We start from the raw sequence: 25,778 nt of genomic DNA on the forward strand, positions 1-25,778 counted from the left end.
AATGAACTGTTCACACAATATTTCAACACCCTCCTTATTTGTGGAATCCCTGGAACTTAATGCAGTCTCTGAATTTTTCACTGTCAAGCGCCTTTGTTAGAGAATCAGCAACCATCTCTTTAGTAGGAACGTAAATGAAGGAAAGCTGTTTGGATTGAATCTTCTCCCTCAAGAAATGATGACTCACATCAATATGTTTCGTCCTGGCTTGGTACGTTCCATTCAAGGCTAAGTTCCTGGCTCCCTGGTTGTCACAATATATCTGTATCAGACTCTTTGAAGATGGGTCAATTTCTTCAGCTAAACCTCTTAGCCACAATGCTTCTTGAGCAGCTGAAGACATTGCCATATATTCGGCTTCTGTTGTCGAGAGTGCCACAGTAGGTTGTCGTTTGGTACATTACGAAATCGGACCATCGCACTTCATAAATAGGTACCCCGTGACGGATCTTCTTTCGTCTGGATCACTTGCCCAATCAGCGTCACAGTATACAAACAAGTTTCCACCCTTAAAACCATCGTACTGTAACTTCCACGATGAAGTTCCCTTTAAATATCTGAAGATTCGTTTTATGCCAGTCCAATGCTCAATCCCTGGATTGTTGTTAAATCTACTCAGATTACTGACAGCATATGCGATATCAGGTCTTGAAACTTGGGCTGCAAACAACAGACTACCAATAGCTTCTTGATAAGGAATTGTTCTAATCTTCTCCTTTTCAACTTCATTTTTCGGCATCTGAGCTTTACTAAATTTATCACTGCAGCTCATTGGAGTTGATACTGGGTGGCACTGGTCCATTCTGAAACGTGTCAGCATCTTGTTGATGTACGTTTCTTGGCTTAACCATATCTTTTTCTCCTTTCTGTCCCTGGTCAGTTGAAATCCCAAGACAGACTTAGCTTCACCAAAATCTTTCATTTTAAAAGACTTCATCATCTGAGTTTTCATTTCCTGTTTAAGATTCTGATTGTTGGAGAATATTAAAATATCATCAACCCAAACTGCGAGCAAAAACAATACACCTTCTTCAATTTGATAATAAACACAACGGTCAAATTTCGATTGTTTCAGTCCCAGACCTTGTAAACAAGAATCAAGTTTTTGGTTCCACACCCTGCTGGCTTGCTTGAGGCCATATATACTTTTATGAAGGCGGCAAACTCTAGAAGTCCCGTCTTCATATCCAGGTGGCTGGCACATGTATATCTCCTCTTCCAGTTCTCCCTGCAGAAAAGCGGAAACAGCATCCATTTGATCGATGTCTAAGTCGTGTTCAGCAGCAAGAGCTAATAGAAACCTAATCGAACTGTAAAGCACAACAGGTGAAAATGTTTCATCATAGTCTATTCCCCTCCTTTGGTCGAATCCTTTAACAACTAGCCGTGCTTTATGACAAGTCACCTGGCCCTTCTCGTTTTCCTTTGATTTGAAAACCCATTTACAGTTTAAAGGTTTCCTCAAGGCTGGGGGTTCGACCAATTCCCAAGTCTTATTTTCGATTTGAGACTTAAACTCACGGTCCATAGCATTCTTCCAAGAGTCTTTTAACTCACTATTCAATACTTCTTCGCGAGATATTGGATCGGATAGCTCGCCAGAGAAATAAGTAACATAATCGTTCAACGCAGCTGGGAGAGGTTTCTGACGCGCTGCGGTCGAGTTGTTGTGCCCGGAATAATGTTCATGTCAGTAACATCGTCGTTACTTCTGTTTACACCAGATCCTGTTGGAAGCACATCATCATTATTGGACACATCAGGACCGGTTTGTGTCTGACCACTAGTACTGTCCTGACTATCAGACAAACTTCCTGTTGGTTCGGGAAACACATAAAAATCTAAGTCTTTACTCACATTTTTCAATAAAGAACTTCCCCACTGATTTTCAGAAAAAGTAACGTCTCTAGATATGAAAGTTATTTTCTTCTGAGGATCATACAACCTGTACCCTTTACTAAACTGACAATAACCAACAAATATACAAGGAGTAGATCGTGGACTAAGTTTTTTATGTTTCTCGGCAGAAATATGAGCAAATGCCTTACAACCGAAAATTCTGAGATGTTGTAGAGTAAGCTTGTTACCTGACCACACTTGTATTGGAGTTAGTTCCACGGACCTGCATGGTGATCTGTTCAGAAGGTAAGCAGCAGTATTCACAGCTTCAGCCCAAAAACTAGATGGAAGCCCAGACTCTATCAGCAAACATCCTGCTCGTTCTAGGAGGGAACGGTTGAGACGCTCTGCCTTTCCGTTTTGCTGAGGTGTGTAAGGACATGTAGTTTGATGCACAATACCTGATGACTTAAAAAACTCAGTTAAGTTGCGATTACAGTACTCCGTACCATTATCTGTACGCCACACTTTTATCTTCTTGTCAGTTTGTTTTTCAGCATACTCTTTGAACGTTTTAAAGTGACCATTGACTTCGTCCTTTGATCTTAAAAAATAAACAAAACACATGTGACTGTAGTCATCTAAAAAGGTCAAAATATACCTAGACCCTCCAAGACTATTCACTTCCATAGGACCTACCAAGTCAGAATGCACTAGCTCCAGGTAATGGCTACATTTAGACTCACTCTTAGGAAAGGGTAAACGATGGCTTTTTCCTAACATACAGATATCACAAATAGTTTCTGGCTTACTACCAGAAATGTTGATATCATTAATTAATCTTGTAAGGCTATCCTAATTCAAATGTCCCATACGCTGATGCCAGAGTGTTAAGCCATTGCTTTGCATGGATAATGCAGATGTGTTCGTAGGCATATCCAACTTAAACAGATTGTTTATTAAACTAGCAGAAGCAATGAGCTGTCCTGTTGAATTGAAAACTTTGGCTCCATCACTATTGAATACCACAGAGTTTCCTTTATTTACAATTTGACTCACTGATAAAAGATTAACTTTTAAGTTAGGCACATAATGTACATTACTCACATTTGCTTCTGAGACCTCACCAGAAATAATTATTGGAAGCTCCAAATCACCGACGGTATCAGTCACCATTGTCCCATTATTTGCTGTGGTGATCGTTAGTGCTTGGCCTTTTCTTGCGTTCAGAAGCATGCTAACATCAACACATAAATGACAAGATGCACCGCTGTCTAAAAAGAACTCATTACTAACGCCCGATTGCATTGAAAATGCAGCAAAGAGTGACGTATTAGATTTCCTAGAGTTTACGTTATTTTTGCCCACTACTCTCGTAGATGTACAGTTCTTTGAGATGTGACCGTAAACATTGCATTTATAACATGACGGACCTTTCTTCACATTTTTGTCCGAACTACTCGTGTTTCTGTTCTTTTGATACACTTTGTGAACTGTCCCTCTTGAACTGGAACCATACAGTGCAGAATCAGTTCCTGCAAAAGTCATATCACGTTGTACTGGAGACACATCTTGCAATAACTTTGTTTTTATTGCATCCGCCGTGACTTTATTGCCTGAAGATTCAATTCCCATTATCATTGGTTCATACCGGATGGGTAAACCAGCTAGTAAGATTGTTCCAACCCATTCATCGGTTACAGACCCACATTTGTAAGCTTGTGAGCAGTTGTGACTATGCGGTTCACGTATTCCTCAACAGAACTATCTTCCTGCTTTGTAGTTATTAGAATACGGAGAAGTCCAACTCTCCTGCTTAAACCATCATCTTGAAAAGCCTTCGTTAAATTGTCCCAAGCTGCCTTTGCGGTGGTTGTGTTTTGAATATGTACATAATTCACCGGATCAACCAATAAGATCAGCTTTGATCGACATTTAGTGTTCTTTTTCTTATCCTGTTCTACACCAGATACACAGTCCCACAGATCCAAATCTTCCAGGCTTGTACTGCAAACTTCCATGTATCAAAATTCTCACAACCTTTAAGCCTTTCAATTGGTAATGAATTTTGAGCCATATTGCTGTTACAAACTTATGAAGTTGGTATTCTTTAAATGAAGCACTGAATAAAATAATCTGGGCCCATAACCAGTTGTAAATGGACTTAAATTATGTAGAATGATAAAGAGAAAGGTGTTTTAGGTACAAGTTTTACTCAATACAAAACCACAACATAGCTTTTCACACAACACATCTGGTATCCATGACAACTAACTTATTCAGAACACATGTGATACCAAAATGAACTGTTCACACAAATCATATTTCAACGGAAATTCACTTAGTCTGCAGGTTTGATGTGGCAGGGGTATTTTATTACTGTTTACACAAAAATATATCTAAAAAATAATTCTCATAAAACTCAGGATAACTACATGGACTCTTATCCTGTCTATCTTGTTAGTATGGCAATGATTATAGAATCCTAATATTATTTCCTATATCCATGAATAATTTCTTTTACAATGACCTATTGCCATTGTAATATTATTAGCACTAGTGTACATGTTGCTCGAATTCGAGCAATTGCAAAGTATTACAGGAGTTATTTCAAAACGAATAACAGTCATATTTACAATGAGTTTAAAAGAGTCAACTCAAAGATTACCGGTGTGAAACTCAGACCATGTTAATCTTCATTATTGATTTAAACATAAAGCATTCCGGCTGGTTTTCTCCTTCTCAAAATGCCTCGCTTTAAAGGCAACACAGGTCATTGATAGAGGGCCAATTGAGAACGAAAAGTCATTTTGGGGTAGTGTTAGGGCGCATTTGTAACCTAATAGTTGAGGTTGTCCAGGGTCAGGTGCTGACTGTGATGAGTTAAGCCTATTACGCGCCACTGTTTTGTAGCTGCGGTCGTTATCATGATTACGCCTCCTGTCTATGTTTCGTTGTCGTCGCGTCGGAGGCATTTAAAAGAATAAAAAACAACAAATAAAAAAGTTATAGCTACACAAAATAACGATAAATGTACAATTTTTAGTTACACTCATGCTAACACGATCCGTCATAGCGACACAAAACAACGATAAATACACAAATTTAAGATACAACCACGATCCGTCTTGGGGGTTATGTTTACACAAACTCAAATAGTAAATAAATGTACTCAATGCGTTTCATTGAATTGAAAAAAAAATAACAGCAATTAAATTATACAGCTGATCAAAATGTAAACAATTATGTTCTCCATAAGGATAACATGGGAACTTTCAAAGCCACTGGGGCAGAGCCCAAGGAAATTTTTCAAAAATGTAAGGGCAGTTTGAAAATCTACGCGACACGCTCTTTCCAATGAGACGTCAATGGATAAAATCGGTTTAGAAATGACGGAGGAGTTTAACCGACAAAGTTTCATGTAGCGTATTAATTATATAGAAGACTAGCAGAGTACCCGTCCTTCGTACGGGGTTGGAATATATAAGTATAAAATTCTTATTGCAATTATACTCAAGCTTTGCCCCGTTTAACTTCTTAATTTTCAAGATGATCTCGTTTGCATGGCTCAATCACGTCCTGGTTGAAGTTCGTTCGCTACGCTCACTCACCTTTAGGTTGGAGCTCGTTCGCTGCGCTCACTTTCCTTCAGGTTAGCTCGTTCGCTACGCTCACTTGCCTTCAGGTTAGCTCGTTCGCTACGCTCACTCGCCTCCAGGTTGAAGTTCGTTCGCTACGCTCACTCACCCTTTGGTTGCAAATTAGCTGTTGTCATAAATGTAAAAGAAATAATAGTGCTAGTGCTGCACCCTGTTGGTAATCCTTGTAACTTTAATGCTATTGAACATCACAGAACAGAACCAACTTGTTTAATTGAAACAGCTGTTAAGATTCAATAATTTCATTTCTCATAAGGTTAACATGGGAAACTCCAGAGCCACTGGGGCGGAGCCCGAAAGGATTTTTGGGATAAAAATATGCCTATATGTTAATCGGGAATGTGAGCTATCATCATGCCGAATTTCAGCCCGATCCGACCAGTATTTTTCGCGTTTACTTTTCCCATACATACAGCAACCACCTCTTTTTTATAATAGTATAGATTTCACAAATATTAGAACAGACTCAGTATAGATCATAAACATAAGCAACTGAAAAGATCCTATACTAATGAAATAACATTAACATATGGTTTGACAGCTCCATTTAAGTAATATTAATAATAATGTTTACATTCCGCGGAGTGACATCATTATTTTATATTTATGATCTATACCCTTTCTGTTTTAATATTCGTGTAGTATTTAATATGTTTGAACCGGCTGTGTGGAAATGTGAAATCAAAATTCATATGAAATTTTTGCATGTTTACAACTTTGTGAGATTGTACTTTGTTACCATGGAGACCAATCAATATTTACTTTTCAATTTCTCACCTCAGAACTTTGAAAGAGTCCTAGGTCAATATCGAAGAAGGAATAGTTCTATATGTATCCTCAGAGCGGTAGCATTATTTTTGTCTAATTTGAGCAGTCTGTTTAGTTGTTTTTGAGTTTAGCTCATAAAAACACACAGACACACAGACAGATAGACAGACAAATACCACCTCTTTTTTATAATAGTACTAGCAGCTTGTATTGTACTTTCTCAGCTTTTCCTTACTTTACTGCTTTAGACCTTTTTCAGGACTCAGATAGACTGAACAAATGAAATTATTTAACATTTATTGTTCTCAGGACTATTTCTAAATCTATATACAATATATACAAATTTCTTCTGTTCACAAAGCCCAGTCTGTGGCTTCTCCTACTTGACTTTCAGACGTTGATTCCCTTCGACTCTCAGAAGTCCTACCGACATGGCTCCGTCTCGGAAAATGCTGGGCGGCTTACTATCCCAAACGCAGCAGCTCCCGTCGGTGTTGCTAGTTCTGTTGTCAGATGCAGACTGCCATCTCCGCCTATAGTACGGGAACAGGATGGACCGAGCTCAACACGCCTCTAGTGCGGGGACGGGATGCACCGGGCTCAATACGCCTCTAGTGCTGGGGATGGGATGCACCGGGCTCAACACGCCTCTAGTGCGGGGTGTACAGGGCTCAACACGCCTCTAGTGCGGGGTGTACAGGGCTCAACACGCCTCTAGTGCGGGGTGTACAGGGCTCAACACGCCTCTATAGTAGGGGGACGGGAAGCACCGAGCTCAACACGCCTCTAGTGCTGGGGATGGGATGCACCGGGCTCAACACGCCTCTAGTGCGGGATGTACAGGGCTCAGCACGCCTCTAGTGCGGGGTGTACAGGGCTCAACACGCCTCTATAGTAGGGGGACGGGAAGCACCGAGCTCAACACGCCTCTAGTGCTGGGGATGGGATGCACCGAGCTTAACACGCCTCTAGTGCTGGGGATGGGATGCACCGGGCTCAACACGCCTCTAGTGCGGGGTGTACAGGGCTCAACACGCCTCTAGTGCGGGGTGTACAGGGCTCAACGCGCCTCTATAGTAGGGGGACGGGAAGCACCGAGCTCAACACGCCTCTAGTGCTGGGGATGGGATGCACCGGGCTCAACACGCCTCTAGTGCTGGATGTACAGGGCTCAACACGCCTCTAGTGCGGGGTGTACAGGGCTCAACACGCCTCTATAGTAGGGGGACGGGAAGCACCGAGCTCAATACGCCTCTAGTGCGGGGTGTACAGGGCTCAACACGCCTCTATAGTAGGGGGACGGGAAGCACCGAGCTCAACACGCCTCTAGTGCTGGGGATGGGATGCACCGGGCTCAACACGCCTCTAGTGCGGGGTGTACAGGGCTCAACACGCCTCTAGTGCGGGGTGTACAGGGCTCAACACGCCTTTATAGTAGGGGGACAGGAAGCACCGAGCTCAACACGCCTCTAGTGCTGGGGATGGGATGCACCGAGCTCAACACGCCTCTAGTGCTGGGGATGGGATGCACCGGGCTCAACACGCCTCTAGTGCGGGGTGTACAGGGCTCAACACGCCTCTAGTGCGGGGTGTACAGGGCTCCACACGCCTCTATAGTAGGGGGACGGGAAGCACCGAGCTCAACACGCCTCTAGTGCTGGGGATGGGATGCACCGGGCTCAACACGCCTCTAGTGCTGGATGTACAGGGCTCAACACGCCTCTAGTGCGGGGTGTACAGGGCTCAACACGCCTCTATAGTAGGGGGACGGGAAGCACCGAGCTCAATACGCCTCTAGTGCGGGGTGTACAGGGCTCAACACGCCTCTAGTGCGGGGTGTACAGGGCTCAACACGCCTCTATAGTAGGGGGACGGGAAGCACCGAGCTCAACACGCCTCTAGTGCTGGGGATGGGATGCACCGGGCTCAACACGCCTCTAGTGCGGGGTGTACAGGGCTCAACACGCCTCTAGTGCGGGGTGTACAGGGCTCAACACGCCTCTATTGTAGGGGGACGGGAAGCACCGAGCTCAACACGCCTCTAGTGCTGGGGATGGGATGCACCGGGCTCAACACGCCTCTAGTGCGGGATGTACAGGGCTCAGCACGCCTCTAGTACGGGGACGGGATGCAACGAGCTCAACACGCCTTTAGTGCGAGGACGGGATACACCGGGGTCAACACGCCTCTAGTACGGGGTTGTACCAGGCCCAATTCAATTAAATCTATATAAATAACATTAGGTTTAATGAGTACCGTACCTAGGTTTGCTTCTACAAGGAAACTAATAAAGTTTATTTTTTAGTAAAATATTGATAGCTTAGTATAAAATAAATAAATTTGTCAAGTTTGATCAAAATATATCTGTAAACGAGCAAACTACAACATTTTACAATAGTCTCCATAAGAATAACATTGGAATTTTTAATTTACAATTTTTTTAATATTCTCCGTTACCAATTACTGTACAAAAACACTTTGATATACTAAATTATTTCTTTTTTTCAGCTCTTTAAAAACGTCTACAGGGAAATTTTGTGTTTTGAGGCTCAAAAATGAGAAAAACCATTTTTTACCAAATAAACCCCGTTACCATAGTTTGATCATGCTGGTTTGCGAACTCATTCAAGTTTATCCTGCCTTACACCTTTAAATAAAACTAGTGTACATGTTGCTCGAAATCGAGCATTTGCAAAGAAGTACAGGAGTTATTTACAAACAAATTACTTGGTTGAAAACTTATAACAGTCATAATTTCCAATGATTTTAAAAGAGCAAAAGAGCCAACTAAAAGATTATCAACCAATGGAAATACTTACAATTTACATAACAGTCCTTTTCCATTTTAAAGGGTGAATTTTTAACAATCAAACTGCCCATGGACGGGAAAATGTAAGCTTACAATTTAAAGTCAACGTAAAAAGAATGTCAGCTTTTATTAAGTATGGTACCGTACCTAAGTTATCTAGCCAATTTGTAGACAATAAGGTGTAGGCTACTTTAAACTCTACAGGACAGAGTTAGGCAATAACTGGCAGAAATCTGAAATGGTGTTATTTATCATAGGCTTAGTCATATGCCAAATCCTTAAAACTTAAAATACAAATTTAATAACTAACTTATACCATTAAACACAAACCAACATCCAAAACTATACACATTGTTAATACAACTTCGATAATTTACACATTGACTGTTTACAACATATCTTTTTCTTCTCACTATTAATTTTTGCTTCACAACGGGAAAAATTTGTTTCATAATTATTGAAATAGATTTATAATAATCTATCATATAGTTTAAGATTAAATAAACCTACCACATAGTTGTTTTATTTTTTTTATCAGCTGTCTAAAATTGTGAAATAGGCATTTGACAGTTCTGGTTGTTTACATTTAAATGTCAAAGCAAAAGTAAACATTGTGAATTTTTTCATGCTTCCATGGAGACCAATTATCAATATTTAATTTCTGACAACAGCTGGAGTTTCAAAACAATTTGTGTTTCCCATGTTAATCTTATGGAGAAATACGAAACTTTAAAGGGCCCCAGGGCCTCACTCTCTAATTATTTCCCTAAAAAGAAAGTTTCCTGCACAACTTCACGTTACGCTCTTTCCAATGACACCAAAAACATGTCAATCGGTTCAGTAGTTTCGGAGGAGTAATTGTCACAAAATTCCTGCTTGCGTATTAAATAAGTATAGATTTCATCAAAATCGGACAAAAATTACTTAAGTTATCACGTTCACGGATGTATATATATATATACATATATATAGGCCTATATATATATATATTTGGCCTCTGGGGACATCAAAATGAAAAAGTAAATCGGTCCCGGGCATAGGTCTTACCGTGCCACCTACCTACGGTAATAGCTCCTTCCCTATAGGGAAATTCGCTAACAAATGAATGGCAAATATTGCATGCCCATAAGAATAACATTGGAACTTTAAGGCTCGTAGAGCACATACTTTACTCAAAAGTGAGATTTACTCCTGTATGTGTGTGGGAGGGAGTCATTATAATCTTATTCTTGTTTTTTTTTTATTATCAAAAGAAAAGGAATGGTGGCTATAAGATTTAAGGGGGAAATTGAAACCAATATTTTACATACTGTACTTAACAAGTGTTGCATGAGTTGTGTCATGGCAAATGAATTCACTTTTCCTAGCAAGACCTACTCAACCATTATTTGAATCTAGCCTACTTTCTACTGCAGAGTAAATAACAAATCCAAACCTCAATACTAATACTTACCCCACATTTGTCAACAAGTTTTGTTAATGTTTCGCCCATTTCCTTTAACTTTTGATGGTCACTGGAAATTTTTGTGTACAGAAGCTGCCCATTTTTGCATTTTCTAAAAAGAAAACTGTAATTAGTGTAGTACTGATGCAAGAGAGAAGTTAGGTACAGAGCAAATATTCAATGGTACACTTAACCCATTGGCCTACTTCGATGATCGCCAACCGCCGCAGTGTGCGAAGCCCACCAAATACATTGACAGTTAGCAACCGCGGCTGAAGTAGTTCTGTTTAATCCTTCTAGTACTAATCGGCAATCTGCGTTACCGTGTTGTCATCGCTAATAGACTGGCTCAGATATTTTGTTTTACGTGTTGGTAGAACAGTTTTTTGTTGTTGTGAAAATCAGTAATATTATGATCCAGCTGTCTAAATATTGTTATATTTGTTTACTAACATGGCGGGTCGCGATGTTTGTCTTCGTTCAAGTGAAATTAACCGGTTTATTGATAATGACAGCTTTCTGTTGAATGATTTAGATAGTGAAATCTATGTAAATGGTGTCTACATAACCGCAAGAGATGTTCATGATTTTGCCGCGATCGTGGATGATGACGAAGACGTTTCCGTGACCGTGGGAGTTCATGATGTTGTCTACACGGCCGCAGGGGATGTTCATGATTTTCATGATGATGACTTCTACACAATGACGTTTCCGTGACTGTGGGAGTCAATTTTTATGTTTAAACGGCCGCGGAAGATGATTTTATAGCGATTGCGGACGACGAAGATGACGTTACTACGATACCGGGAGACGATGATGACGTCTACATGCCGCAAGAGATGTTCATGATTTTGCCGCGAACGTGGACGACGACGAAAACGTTTCCGAGACTGTGCGAGTCAATGATGATGTTTACACGGCCGCGGAAGATGATTTTGCCACGATCGCGGACAACGAAGATGACGTTACTGGGATATCGAGAGACGATGATGACGTCTACATGCCGCAAGAGATGTTCATGATTTTTCTGCGATCGCAGAAGACAATGAAGACTTTTCTGTGACCGCTCATGATGATGTCTACACGGCCGCAGAAGATGTCCACGATTTTGGCACGATGGCGGGATATGATGATGAAGTCTACTTGACCATAAGTGATGTTCATGATGGTCATGTGCCGCAATCGTGGAAGAAGATGATGATGTCTACACGGCCGCAGGAGATTTTCAAGAATTTGCCACGACCGTGAAAAACAGTGATGATTTTTCAGTAATTAAGAAAGATGCAGTGATCTTGGATTTTGCAGTGATCTCAGAAAACGATGATTATCACAAGGTATATTGCTTTGAGTTTCGCCAGACTGAAAATATCAGGTTGGCACACCTCTATGAAATACCTTAGTTATGGAAGTTATTTGAGGTGATGAGAAAGGTTTACACTTGGAAATCGGCTCGTTAGAATTATTCATTGCTGCATACATTTTTTTACTTGAAATACACCCTAACAGCCTACCGCAAAAATACTTAATAGAAAGTAGGGGTCTGCGGGTCAGACTTTTTTGGTTCGGGTCGGGTCGGGTCGGGCCGATAATTTTGGTCCTCGGGTTTCGGGCCAAAATCGGGTCGGGCCAAAAATTATTAATTACCGGATTTTTTATATTTTTTTAACTCCTATCTGTGTTTTTAATATTACTTGAAAATAACATATGGGGAAAATGTATTTATGTATATTATTTCATGTTCATAACTTATTTACAGCTTAGAAGTTGCCTCAACTGCAAGAAAGAAGAAAATAATTTTTTATATCAAGCCATTCTTTCCCATTTTCATAACTGTTGAAATATCTAAACAGCTATATTACAACAAGTTTGTAATGGAACTTAATATAAAAGGATCATAAACAAATCAATTAACCTTATCACAAGTTTAGGGCCTGTGGACTGGCTTCAAGACTGCAAGCAAGAAGAAAATAAAAATTCTATGTTTCCACCATGCAATATGAATCATTCATTCCCTGCCTCCTAACCTCCTAAGTACAAAAACCTCACACTTACAATAGCATTATTAGTTACATCATCATAAATAAAGAATTATCTATTATTGGCATTAGTAGGCCTACAGCTTTACATAGGAATTATTTTTTATAGGGCCTAAAATAGTAATAGACTAAGCAACATGACAAGTGGAGAACTCATTGAAGAAAATATATTGTGTAAACTAATTTACTATAAAACTCTAAAACAGTAAAAATAGCACACATACATTGTTTATGGTATAGTTATAGTAAAGACTGTAAAAATTGCATATCATGTCATAGGTACACAGTTATAGATACACAGTTATAGGCACAGTTATAGGTATTGCAAGAGATCCTAAAACAACTGATTTTAGCTAATAAATGAAAAGAATTAAAAATCCATAAACTCAAGTCAAACAATATCACAATTATTAGGTACCCAAAAAGGAACTCTTAATATAAAGAAAATTATATTAAATCAAGAGAAAAGAAAGTTAAATGCTAATTTGGCAACATAAGCAGACAGCAGAGACATTATAGTGCCCTAATTAGCAACACAACTCAATGTTTTTATACTGTAAGTCAATGTTTTTGAAACCGTAGGGTCTTTTTCTGGGAAGGAAGGGTAGTATAATGTAAACAAAAAACCATGAATCACTCTCACAGCCGGGCCCGGCGACACTCAAGGTTACAGACCCTCCCCCTCCCCTCCCCTCCCCTCTTACACAACCCGAGCCAGGCCCGGGGACACTCAAGGTCATAGACCCTCCCCCTCCCCCGCCCCTATTACACCACCTGGTTGTTCCAATTGCTGACAAAATGCAAGTAACGAAACAAGGAAGTAGAGACAAAAAGATATATTTTCTTTATTCAAAAATATAAAACTGTTACAGATAATTTATAAAGAAATTAATTCATGGAAGTTTGTGTCTTGTAAATATTGTATTGGATCTTAGAAATATCTTTTTTGAAACTCTATCTAACCTAAGAAAAAAATAATTTTACTGATGAAAACTTTCATAAAATAAAATTATAAAATATTTAGGCCTAACCTCTTTGTAGACTTGCTGATACTTGATACTTTAAAAAAAAAAAATGAAATAGTGACCATACTATGCCTAACCAGACGATCAGAAGTGTTGTTTTGTTTTGTTACTGAATGACAAAAAGGACAATAGGAAAATAAAAGAACAAGATACAGATCTGTACACTATATAAGATATTTCTTTTGTTTATAATTTATTATGTAAATAAAATACTAAAATATATTTTAAACAATAAATAATTAAAATGGGACCTCTGGATAAATAGTCTTTCTTTTGACCTCGTTTTCTTTGCACTGTTGAGTCACGGCTTTTGTTTTGTCAGTAGACGACTGGCTCTGGCTAGTGACAGTAAGGCAATTGCTCTGTTGTGTCTTTGTTCTTAAACGTGAGCAAACTTAATATTTAATTCTAATTTTAACATTTTAATTCCTCTGTAATAATATATAAGAGTGTTTCTTTGAAAATTACTTATTATAACTTTGAAAATAATAATAATTTTTTTTGGCCCGACCCGATCTTGGCCCGAACAAATCTCTGACCCGACCCGGTCTCTCGGGCCTTCCGCTGGCCCGACCCGACCCGAAAAAATCGGGGACCCGCAGACCCCTAATAGAAAGACACAAGGACAAGGCTATTGTAGTATAACCAATCCATTCAGTAAACTTGGTTAAACTATTTTAAAAATGGTATTGGTACTGGTATTGAGAATTTTTTTTTACGTATCGGTATAGAGAATCCATAAATTTTGGTATCAACATATCACCAATTAATCAAATATTTGTAACACTTCTTCTACATTATATATTATTTTGATTTGAATCTGTTTGGCTATTTCAGTGCGTTTTTTTTGTGCAAATAAGTTTAACTTTCTTAATCCCTTAAGTTGTGTACCAACCTATACTAATGCTTCTCAGGGACTTCTCAGAGGGGAGAAGAAAGAAGACTGGCAGAAGTCTCTAACTGGGACGAAATATTAAGTTTTTCTGTGTTGTGTCATCGTCATGTGTTTTATGTGTAATCAAGGCTAATCTGGACTCTGTCTACCAGGTAAGCTAGCTGATCCCTATCCTTGTACATAATAATCCTAATCAGCCAATTGGCCTTTCCTTAACTCCTAAAGTAGTCATAAACAAATTGATACCTATGTTTGCACGGTTTGGAATTCCGGAACCTTGTGTAAAATTCCGGACAATGGCCCTCCTTTTACATCCTGTGAATTTAGCAAGTTTTTAAAAGCTAATGGGGTTAGGCATACGCTTACACCACCTTATTTTCCCGCTAGTAATGACCAAGCGGAAAATGCTGTAAAAACAGTTAAGAAAAGAATAAGAGGGGCTTTGTTTTCAAATGAAAATGCAGACTTAGCTTTAAGTAGATTTTTGTTGGCATATCGAAATGCAGTACATAACACAACCAATGAAACTCCAGCCAAACTAATGTTTGGTAGATTATTGCGAACTACATTAGATTTGATACGTCCTTCTGTTAGTAAAACGGTTTTGTCAAACCAAAACAAACAAATTGTAAACCAAGGGGGCAGTCAAACTAGAGAACTGTCAATAGGACAGCCTGTTTTAGTGTGTGATTACAGGGGAAGGAATAAATGGACACAAGGTATAGTGATTAAAGTGTTAAGTCCTGTATCTTATTTAGTAAAATTAGACTCAGGTATTGTATGGAAGCGCCATATTGACCAGCTAGTCCGGTTAAACACTAAGGTAAATTTAGAGCTAGAGAGGTAGTGTTATAGAGGTTTGATCTCAATAAAGTTTCCGGATTGGCTACAACCTGTCATGCCACTTTTCCCTCCACGTTTAACTGCCGATCCAAAAGTTTCCTTGCTCCTCCAGTCCTCAAGATTCCAGGAAACCCTAAACATGTAGTCGGGCGGGTTTTATTTCACCCCCAAATGGTGTTTTCATTTCAATTAGTGCATCCCAAAATGTTCCAGTTGCAAAGCTTTTGCTCACGTACCAAGTGGACAAAGAAAGAAGCTCGATCCCAAAAGTCGTGAGTTGATTTTTGTTGGTTATTGCCAAAACTCTAAAGCCTACAGACTTGTTGATCCAAGATATCCCTCTAAGATAATCATATCCAGAGATGATGAAACCAAAGGACATGGGACCATTTGAAGTATATAATGTGGTTCATGATCATATACCAACCTGTGTATTTGGAGCATTAAATGGGAAAGAAAAAGATCTCTGGGAAAAAACAATGAAAGAAGAATATCTCTCGTTCAAAGAAAATTATGCTTGGAGTTTGGTTGACTTACCCAAAAGAGCAAAACCTGTCAAGAGTAAATGGGTCTTTAAGATCAAGAGAGACAGTAATGGAGACATAACAAACTACAAGGCTCGGCTAGTAGCAAAAGGGTTTACACAAAAGTATGGTGTTGACTACAAAGAGACTTTTTCTCCTGTTGTGAGAAACTGCACTCTCAGAACGTCGATGGTTCTAGCAACAGAAATGAATCTAGATATTCATCATTTAGATTTTTCAACTGCTTTTCTGAACGGACAACTAAAGGAAACTATGTATAAGCAAAAGCCAGAAAACTTTGTTGTTCCAGGCAAAGAAGACAAAGTATGTTTATTAAAACGGTCCATCTATGGTATTAAACAGTCATCAAGAACGTGGTATGAGAAAATAAATCAAGTATTTACATCTTTGGAATTCAAAAGATTGAATTCTGAACCTTGTGTCTTTCAAAGAAGAAGTGGCAATAGTGTGACAATAATTGCACTGTATGTTGATGATTTGTATTTATTTTACAATAACAAAGATGAAAAACTTCAACTTATTGAGCAACTAATGAGTACTTTTAAAATTAAAGACCTAGGACCAGCTCAAAATATCCTTGGAATGAGAATTGTGATGCAAAATTCCAGGGGGGGGAATAAACTAGTATCCACAAAGTCAGGCTAGGACTACCCCTAGAACCAGCCACACTCAAATTTCTTCCCCGGAGTGCTCGGAAGGAGCTGAGAAAAATCCAAGGGTCGATACGAAATTGTCACGGCTTTGACTGATCACTTTGTTAAATTTAATCGAAGGCTCAGAGCTATAGAAGCGCTCAGGAAATCCTGCAGACGCTCAGTAGGAGCTATATCATCCTCACCTTCGTTAAAGTGTTTTGGTAAATTTTGCCTAACTTTTATACGGACTTTGTAGGGCCGACGAATATTCAATCTTAGCCAATGTGATATAACTAATCGTATTAAAATTTAAAATATTTGGCTAAAGACGTAAGTAAATAATAAAAAATAGAATACAATGTAAAAAGCAATTCCTACAGTCGTCGGGGCCTAATTAATATAATTGAACGGAGAATTTATAGTGTTATTATAAAATAATTCTTTTTAACCACGGGAATATCAATTTATAATTTATCAACGTGCTTCTCTTTTGAACGGATGCATAATAAAGGTCAATGACCTAAAATATCATGATTGTGCAATATTGCATTTTGATGTTGAAATTCAAATCATGACAAAAGTTTGTACATTTCCCCTGGTCCGTAGCATTTAATCATTTAATATACACAATCAATGCTAAATAATCGTGGTTAGTTCTAATTTTATTTTTTAATATTCAAAGTTTCTACACAATAAGACAATCCAAAGTCAAACCGGGCAATGAATACCCGAAAAACAACGTATCTTGTCCTGTGATTGGAATACCACTCGCCAGTCCTTTAGGTTTAGGGAAGTAGTGCAAGTCTATATATAGCTTCAAGGTCGTACCCACCCCTTCCCCCCTCACGGCCTACTCGAATGACTGTTGCTACCCGGACTCCTTTCGAGGTCATTGCACAACCCCTCCCACCCTTCTATTGTGTTGCCTTTCTATTGTTTCTATTCTGACTTTTTTCGGGAAACATTAAATCTTTTGTTTACGTAACAGCACAGAAGTAGGCTAGATTTTTATACTTGAAAACAGTACTGTAAAAAAAGTATTACGCATAGCGCCCCTAGTATCAGGAGACAAGCACGAGTTGACCATGGTAGTTCTTCTTCATGGTCTGTTCGTTCCAGATGAATCTAATCGTTAAAGCAAAACAGCCGATAACGACTAAACTATACATCAGTATTGCATCATACGGCTTCTTTGTCGTTTGCTGTTACGTCGTTGGAAATGTATTGCTGTAATTTTGTCCTGGGAAACTAATGATGGTAATGAAGATTTAGTATTCTGTCCAAAACGTCAAAATATGTTGTCTATCCGAAAAAGTCGGATATATGATAGTGTAGGATACCAAATTTGGGCTCGGTAGGGGATATCCGAACCTAACCGAATCCGACCCGATTTTCGGATATCTGCACACCTCTAGTTCTTATACAGGATATATTTTCACTAAATCAATAAATAGAGTTACCTTCGTCAATCAGCTCATAGTAGTTGTAAAATTGTTACGGCCGTTTCAGCATCTTCGTGCCATCATGAGACATTCAGCCTAAGTGGCGTCGTTAATATACAAATACCCCCCACCGCAGCAAACCTGCAGACTAAGCGAATTTCCATTTGACTGATTGGATTTACACTGAAATGTCTACTTAAAAATAAAACATTATTCCCTATTTAAATAGAATTAGTTTAACAAGTACTTAGGTTTGCTGCATCAGGGAGGGTAAAACTTTTTTTTTTGTATAATGTTAATAGTTAGTAAGAAATTAAAACATTTTCCAAATTTGATCAAAATATGTTCATAAACAAGCAAACTACAACAGTTTACTTATTCTCCATAAGAATAACATAGGAATTTTAAATTTACAATTTTTTGGAATTTTCTCCGTAACCATTAGGCGCATAATAACGCTTCAATATACTAAATTATTTGTTTTTTTTAAGCTCTACAAAATGGTTTGGAAAGGAATTGCTAAATTTTATGTTTTTTGCGTCAAAAATGGGAAAAACCTATTTTTACCCTATAAAACTAAACCCCCATTCCCATGGTCCGATCATGCTGGATCGCGAACTCGTTCGAATAAACGTAGGTTTACACGTTTGTACCAAATTTCATCAAAATCGGATCATATTTGCTCGAGTCATCGTGCTAACGGACACATATATATAAATATTAATAAATGAAATAAATAATTAAACATTTAGTACCCTTTTTTTTTAGTTATTAATTTATTGAATAAACTTACATGTTTCGGCTCTTAGGCCATGATCACAGTTATGAACAAATAGTAAATAAATAGAAATGTAAATAATAAATAAGTAAATTATCATATGATTTTGGAATTTTGTCTAGTATATAGGTTGGCTTAGGTGTTGTTTTCTTTTGATTTATTATATAAGATTTTTTCATATATTATGTTTTCTTTTTGAATTTGCATTGTATTAAGTATGTTTTCAGGATCTTTTTTATGGTTTCTATATATGTGGAATTATTCTTTAATGAATAATTTGGCTTTGTTTGGTTCAAATTCAATTATTGATAAATTATTTTCTATATTTTGATATTTATGATTAGTTTTTATTAGGTGTTCTGCGTAGTTTGATTTCATACTTCAAAAAATCAATACTTCAATTCATACTTCAATTTAAATGCCTGTATATGTTCTTGGAATCTACATTTGAAGCTTCTACTAGTTTGGCCAATATAATACTTGTTACAGTCTGTACAGGAAATTTTGTAACAGCTTTTGTAAAATTTTGATTATTCTTCAGTTATTTGTTGATGTTTGGACACTTTTGAATTTATAATCTTAAAGACGTTGTTTTTTGTTCTATATGTTGCTTTGTAATTTGTTTTAGATAAGGTTTTCCTTATTGCTTTATTTGTTTTAGAGTTATGAGGGAGACATATGTATTCTTTTTTCAATTTCTCTTCTTTTTTCTTTTGTTTCTTAATTTTGTTTTTTATCATATTATCAATAAGATTGTCCTTATATCCATTTTCGGCTGCAATATATTTTATTATCTTCTTTTCTTTTTCAAAATTTGTTTTGTTTAGGGGCAATGTTATTAGTCTGTAAATCATAGAGTGAAATGCTGCCATTTTTTGCTGCCAAGGATGGTTTGATGATTTAGGTATTATTAATTTAGAAGTGGTTGTTTTTCTAAAAATATCAAATGAGTGTTTTTTGTCAATTTTTTAGATTGTTAAGTCCAGACAATAGATTTTTTTCTTTTTGGGCATCTTTGGTAAACTTGATATTCTTAGATATAGAATTTATGTATGTTAGAAGTGTGTCATTATATATATACATGAATTTGAACGGATGGTTTTTTGGCCTCTAGGGACCTCAAAACGAAAAAACAATCGGTCCTGCGTCCAGGTCTTACCATGAGTACTACGGTAATAGCTTGTTCCCTATATGGGAAATTCGCTAAAACACAACTGTCACATGCGACGTACACATACATAAACGGGGGTTTTTGACTAAACAGGCCTGTTGATTATACATATCCGCACTCGAGCAAGTAGCTGACTGGAGTCATTCTTGCGGTGTCGTGTCAGCGGCGGCATTATCATTTGTACTTTGCCCTCTTGGTCTTAAATTTCACTTTTAACACTTTTAAAACTAGATATAAGGAACATCATCCAAAACCGAAAGCTGACAAACAAAAGTCTACATTTGCCCAACATCTAATGGACAATAATCACAACCTAAATGACCTCAACACTGGCTTGGAAATCCTTCACACATGTACAAAAGGCAATAAATTGGACACCCTGGAAGAATTTGAAATTTACAGAGCACATACAAAAAATGACAATAGCGAACTTATTTTAAATGACGAACTAGAATTTAAATCACACGTAATTTTCAATAGTATTTTAAATCAGAGGAAGGATTCAAGACCAAGAGGGCAAAGTACAAATGATAATGCCGCCACTGACACGACACCGCAAGAATTACTCCAGTCAGCTACTTGCTCGAGTGCGGATATGTGTAATCAACAGGCCTGTTTAGTCAAAAACCCCCGTTAATGTATGTGTACGTCGCGTGTGACAGTTTGTGTTTTTGTATATTAATGACACCACTAAGGCTGAACGTCTGATGATGGCACGAAGATGCTGAAACGGCAGTACAATGTTACAACTACTATGAGCTAAGGTAACTCTATTTATTGATTTAGTCACAAGATCAGCTCAGAGGCTAAAAAATATGGATTTTAATATATTTTCAAGTGAAGTGTGTTGAAAGAACTCTTAGGGAAGAAGGATGCAATTATAATTTACAATGATAACCAATCCGTCCAAAAACTATCAGTAAACCACAAGTTGAATCGCAGAACGAAGCATATTGACATACAAAATCATTTCATAAGAGAAACTGTGGAACAAGGGGACATCATTCTGTATAAGCCAACAGCAGAAATGCCAGCAGATATATTGACAAAAGGTGTTCCTAGCCCACGACATCAAGAGTTAGTCCAATTGATTGGACTGGATCAAGTTGATAAACATTAAGGGAGTATTTAAAGGAGTAATATTTCTCATCTTGTCTTTACATCATCACCTGATCAAATGTTAATTGTCTTGTTTAACTTTTGTATGTTACGGTTTGGTGTAATTGTTAAAAAGATGTATTAATAATTTTGTTCAGTATAAAACGTTTTCCATAATATTTGTGGGCTATTTATTACATTAACTATTAGTCTGTGCTGATAGTAATAATGGAAAGATAATTATTGTTTGTTTCAGTTTAAGAATTTCCTCAAATGACTAAGTTTTCTATACTAGACATCATATTAAGCTTATCTCAAAAGGATGTTTATGTTCTCATAGTTTTTGTCTACAGTACAGGGATAAGCAGACTTATGTTTGAGTAAAGTTAACTGCAGCCTCCTTTACTATAGACAATTAGTTTATTTTATGATTTTCTGTAACACTCAAAGAAAACGTAGCTATCCTTTAGTTGTATGCATACATTTGAAATTAGGATGATTTAAAAGAATCACCACTTACTTTGTCACTTCTGATATCTGGTTGTACTTTAGTCCATACGCGACTTGGACTTGGAATATTCCTTCAATACATCGTTTTAGCTCTTCTCTTTTTTTCTTCTGTTTTTCTTCTAGCTCTTTTCGTTTCTGTTCTATCTGCTTCAGTCGTTCACTTGTTTCTGCAATTCTCTAAAAAAAGATACCTCCTTTCAATATTCCAAAGGCACAGTCAACAAAAAAGAAGAGAAAAAGACCAATTTACTTGTTAAATTTACAAACGTGATGAAATTAATTGATCTATGAATAATATCCAATATATTTTTATACTTCAAAGGGTCAATAGCAAGATTTTTTCATTCTTCAAATAAAGATTTACTAAACATAAACAATTAAAACAACAATTCAGAATCAATAAAACACTACGAAAACAAACCTTATCATGATCTGATTTACTCTGCTGTAACTCCTGGTTTTTAACTTTTTGAGAAGACTCTTTACCCTCAGTGACAAACTTTTGAGACTCTATGTACAGATTTTGTATACGTATAAGCATTTCTCGGTCCATTTCGATTTTCTGGGCCTGTAATTTTTCTTTGATCTTGGCATCATTTTCTAACCACTTTTTAATCTGCTGCTGTTTTTTTCTCTGTAAAATAACAAAAAAACTCTTGAGTAAATAAAAACACATTGGTAAATCTTGTATAAAAGGTAGGCCTGGTTATATTATACATTTCTAGTGTTAATTATTTGATACAGTGTGGATACCCATGTAATACCCAATAAACAACTTTTATTATCGGTAGTAGAAATTTTTTTTGTCATTATGCTACATTAAGTTATCAATAAAGGTCAGACTAAATAAGAAGCAAAAAAAGAAATTGCTGTAAGCCCACACATATGTGACGGCCTAGAATATTTCTGCTTAATTTTGATATGAATTCTAAACTTTGAGCTTTAGTTGACTGGCCATACTCCCTAAACCTGTCCTATTGGCCGACACAGGATATTCAATAGGTTGGTGTACCGACCATGTTTAGCAGTATTGTATTTTTTTATTTAACTTCATATAAAAAAAAGGAAATTAAAAATGAAAAATGTTTATTTATCCCAAGAATTATAAACTAAAACAGAGAGTAGCTATACAACATTAACAGTACAAAATTTCTAAAATAAAATTTGCCTAACTTATGGGGTAGGCCTACATGGGCAGGTGCCTGTGCGTAGGCCTGGCTGTTATCAGTCTAAACAAATTGAGGGCACAAACTAAAATTGGGAAGATTTTTAAGCCTTGTTAGTTTAACTTGATCGTTTAGCCGATGAGAGAATGTCGGCGACGACAACCAAAGCCAGTGCAATCTAAGACATAAGACATTCCGAGGGCGAGGGGGTCGAAGGGTCAAGGATTGTTTAGTCAGGGTCAAGTATGATTAGGTCTGATCAAAGTTTCGGCCTCTTCATTGGTAATTGTGTGACTGCTGTAAGGGATCGTGTTTGAGTTTTTGAATGTGTGACTAAGAAGAAACTGAATGAAAATATGTCTGACTGGTAATACTCCCGTCTCACGGAATAGAGCATCAGTGGAGTACCTTTTATTTTTTCTAAAAGCTACTTTCAAAATTGATCTTTCGACCACATTCAATGGTTCCAAGGTGGTGTGATAGCATGCTCCCCAGCAAATAATTCCAAATGAAATCAAGGATTGTACATAAGCGAAATAAGCTCTCTTTACGTCCTCCTCGTCTAAAATGACACTCAGTTGATTAAAAGCATATATGTATTTACGAATCCTTTTCTTTAAGAAATCTACATGCTCTGACCACCTCATTCGGTAGTCAAAATAAACACCTAAATATTTGTAATAATCTACTTTTTCAATGTATTCACAATTATGTATATACTGTTATGGTCGCCGCAACAATGAATCTTCAAATTGTCTAGACTATAATCAGTGCTTGTACTGAGTGATATCTGAAGAAATTTAGTCTTGTTCACATTAAGTGAGAGCACATTTTGATCGAACCATTTTTTTAGAAGTGAGAGGTCACGGAGAGCTTTAGACCTGACATCCTCCCATGAACGACCAATTATTTACGACCCAGGAATTATTTAACAAAACTAATGTGTCGTCAGCAAATGAAAATGGTGAACTAACCATCCAGGTTCAGTTTTGAAATGTTATTTATATAGATTAGAAAAAGTATAGGCCCCAGAGTACTTCCCTGAATAACCCCATACTCAATTGAATTTGCATCACTATTCACACCACAGATGGAAACCACTTGATGTCTGTCAGATAAATAGTTTTTGAACCAGGAGAGAGCAGTGCCTCTGACACCGATCTGTTCCAATTTTGTTAGCAACAAGTTTGGAACAGATTGGTGAGTAAGTCTCCAAGTGAACCTTAAAATGCATACTTTAGTCCATTGTATTATTTCATAACTCTACTATGGTCCTAACCAGACATCAGGTTTTCCCCTCGTGCTGGAAAACAGCTAGGCTTGTGCTTGTTGGGAAGGGCAAGGGAGACCCAGACCTGCCATCCTCTTACAGACTTCTGTGTATGTTGGATACAGCTGGCAAAGTCCTCAAGAAATTGATCCGTTCCTGGCTGAATTCAGCCGTTGTCGCTGCAGGGGACCTCACCCCTTGTCCGTATGGATTCAGGATCAACGGTTGACGCAATTGGAGGGGTGAAGCAAGTCGTGATGAGAGCTGAGGATTTTAACCACTCTCGTAGGGTTCAATTCAATTCAAATATCTTTATTCGTTTTTATGTACACTGTACAATAAATAGTGTCAAAATAATTACAATAAATAGTGTCAAAATAGTTCAACAGTATAAAAAACAGCAAAACATGAAGAATGGTTATAAAAACAACAAATACATTTTACAAATCTAGTAGGATAATTAATTTCAACTATCATAGCGACTGAGGGAGGTGAAAAAATCATCAACAGAATAAATTGCTAAATTTATTAAAAACTCTTTCAATATTTTTTTTAAACTTGTTTGGATCTGTTTCTTTTTTAATATTTTTTGGAATAAATTTAAAAAATCTATTACCTGCATAAGATGGTTTCTTTTCAAAAAATTTTGTCCTGTGTGGTTGTACATTTTCGTTCTTATTTCTTAAATTATAAGAATGGGATTTTTCTTTTGGTTCGAATATACTTCTTGTTTTTTGCAATTATTATTGATTCATATATATACTGCCCGTAAACAGTAAAGATTTTTAGGTCCTTAAAATGCTCTTTGGCTGACTCATCACGCTGCAGCTTAAGCATGATTCTAACCGCTCTTTTTTGCTCCTTTAAAATGCTATCTAGATTACATATTTTTGTTGAGCCGTAGAGTGCTATGACAAACAAGATATGTGAATGCACATGTGCAAAATATATATTTTTTAAAGTTTTTAAATCACAGTAAAAAGACATAAGACATACTTGATAAAGCATGAATTCCGGAATTAATTTTACTTAAACTTTTGTGGACATGTTTATCCCAATTCAAGTGCTGATCTAGTGTTAAACCCAAAAAATTGGTACTAATTTCTTCATCAATATTTTGTAAGTTATAGCTTATTGTTGTTGACTCCTTTTGTCTATTTTGTTTTGTCTTAAAATTTATAAATTTAGTTTTTTGTAAATTTATCATCAAGTTATGGTTATTAAGAAAATTTCCGATACTTTCCAATTCTATATAAGCGAACATTTCTGTTTGCTCTATTGAGTTGGATGATATTACCAAATTCGAGTCATCAGCATACAGACATAGTGTTGAATTTGTATTATATATTAAAGAATCTTTCATTCCACATAGATAGCACAAAAAAGCAGGGGTCCTTATAAGTACCCTATAATAAGTACCTTATAATCCTTATAAGGGCCTAACATTGAGCCTTATGGCACTCCGAAAACTATTGGCTTATAAGTTGAGCATGATTTAATAATTCTATTGTAATTTGTCAAGTGAGTTATTTCTACGTATTGAGATCTTTCACTGGGATATGACGTAAACCAATTAAGAGTTCGTTTTGGTTGTGATTGGTAGGTGATTGGTTGTGCTACTCGTAAAACTCGATGTGCGAAATGCATTTAATTCCACGAGGTGGTCTGATATGCTGGACGCTTTGGAGAACACCTTCCATGTTCCGGCATACCTCATCTTAGAGGATTATCTCCGGTTCCGCCTCCTCACGTATGACACTACGGAGGGCCCTCGGTTGATGAGTGTCACTTCTGGTGCTACCCAAGGTTCCATACTCAGCCCAGACCCCTGGCATGTCGCTTATG

General features: G+C 37.3%; 1 protein-coding gene across 2 annotated transcripts in view; it reads right to left on the reverse strand.

Annotated features, from left to right (window-relative positions):
* LOC129004750 (mRNA export factor Gle1) overlaps window positions 1-25,778 on the reverse strand; it is a 99,931-nt gene that overhangs the window by 58,163 nt on the left and 15,990 nt on the right. For both annotated transcript variants that reach the window (XM_054433365.1, XM_054433374.1), the window contains exons 4-6: window positions 21,919-22,131; window positions 21,508-21,674; window positions 10,529-10,631 (exon numbers count right to left, since the gene is read on the reverse strand). In XM_054433365.1, the coding sequence (XP_054289340.1) occupies window positions 10,529-10,631; window positions 21,508-21,674; window positions 21,919-22,131 (483 nt within the window). The remainder of the gene's footprint in view (window positions 1-10,528; window positions 10,632-21,507; window positions 21,675-21,918; window positions 22,132-25,778) is intronic.

Source organism: Macrosteles quadrilineatus, unplaced genomic scaffold (genome assembly GCF_028750875.1).
Source record: "Macrosteles quadrilineatus isolate MER2022 unplaced genomic scaffold, UCM_ALF_1.0 Scaffold_1__1_contigs__length_201487025, whole genome shotgun sequence".
Classification (NCBI taxonomy): domain Eukaryota; kingdom Metazoa; phylum Arthropoda; class Insecta; order Hemiptera; family Cicadellidae; genus Macrosteles; species Macrosteles quadrilineatus.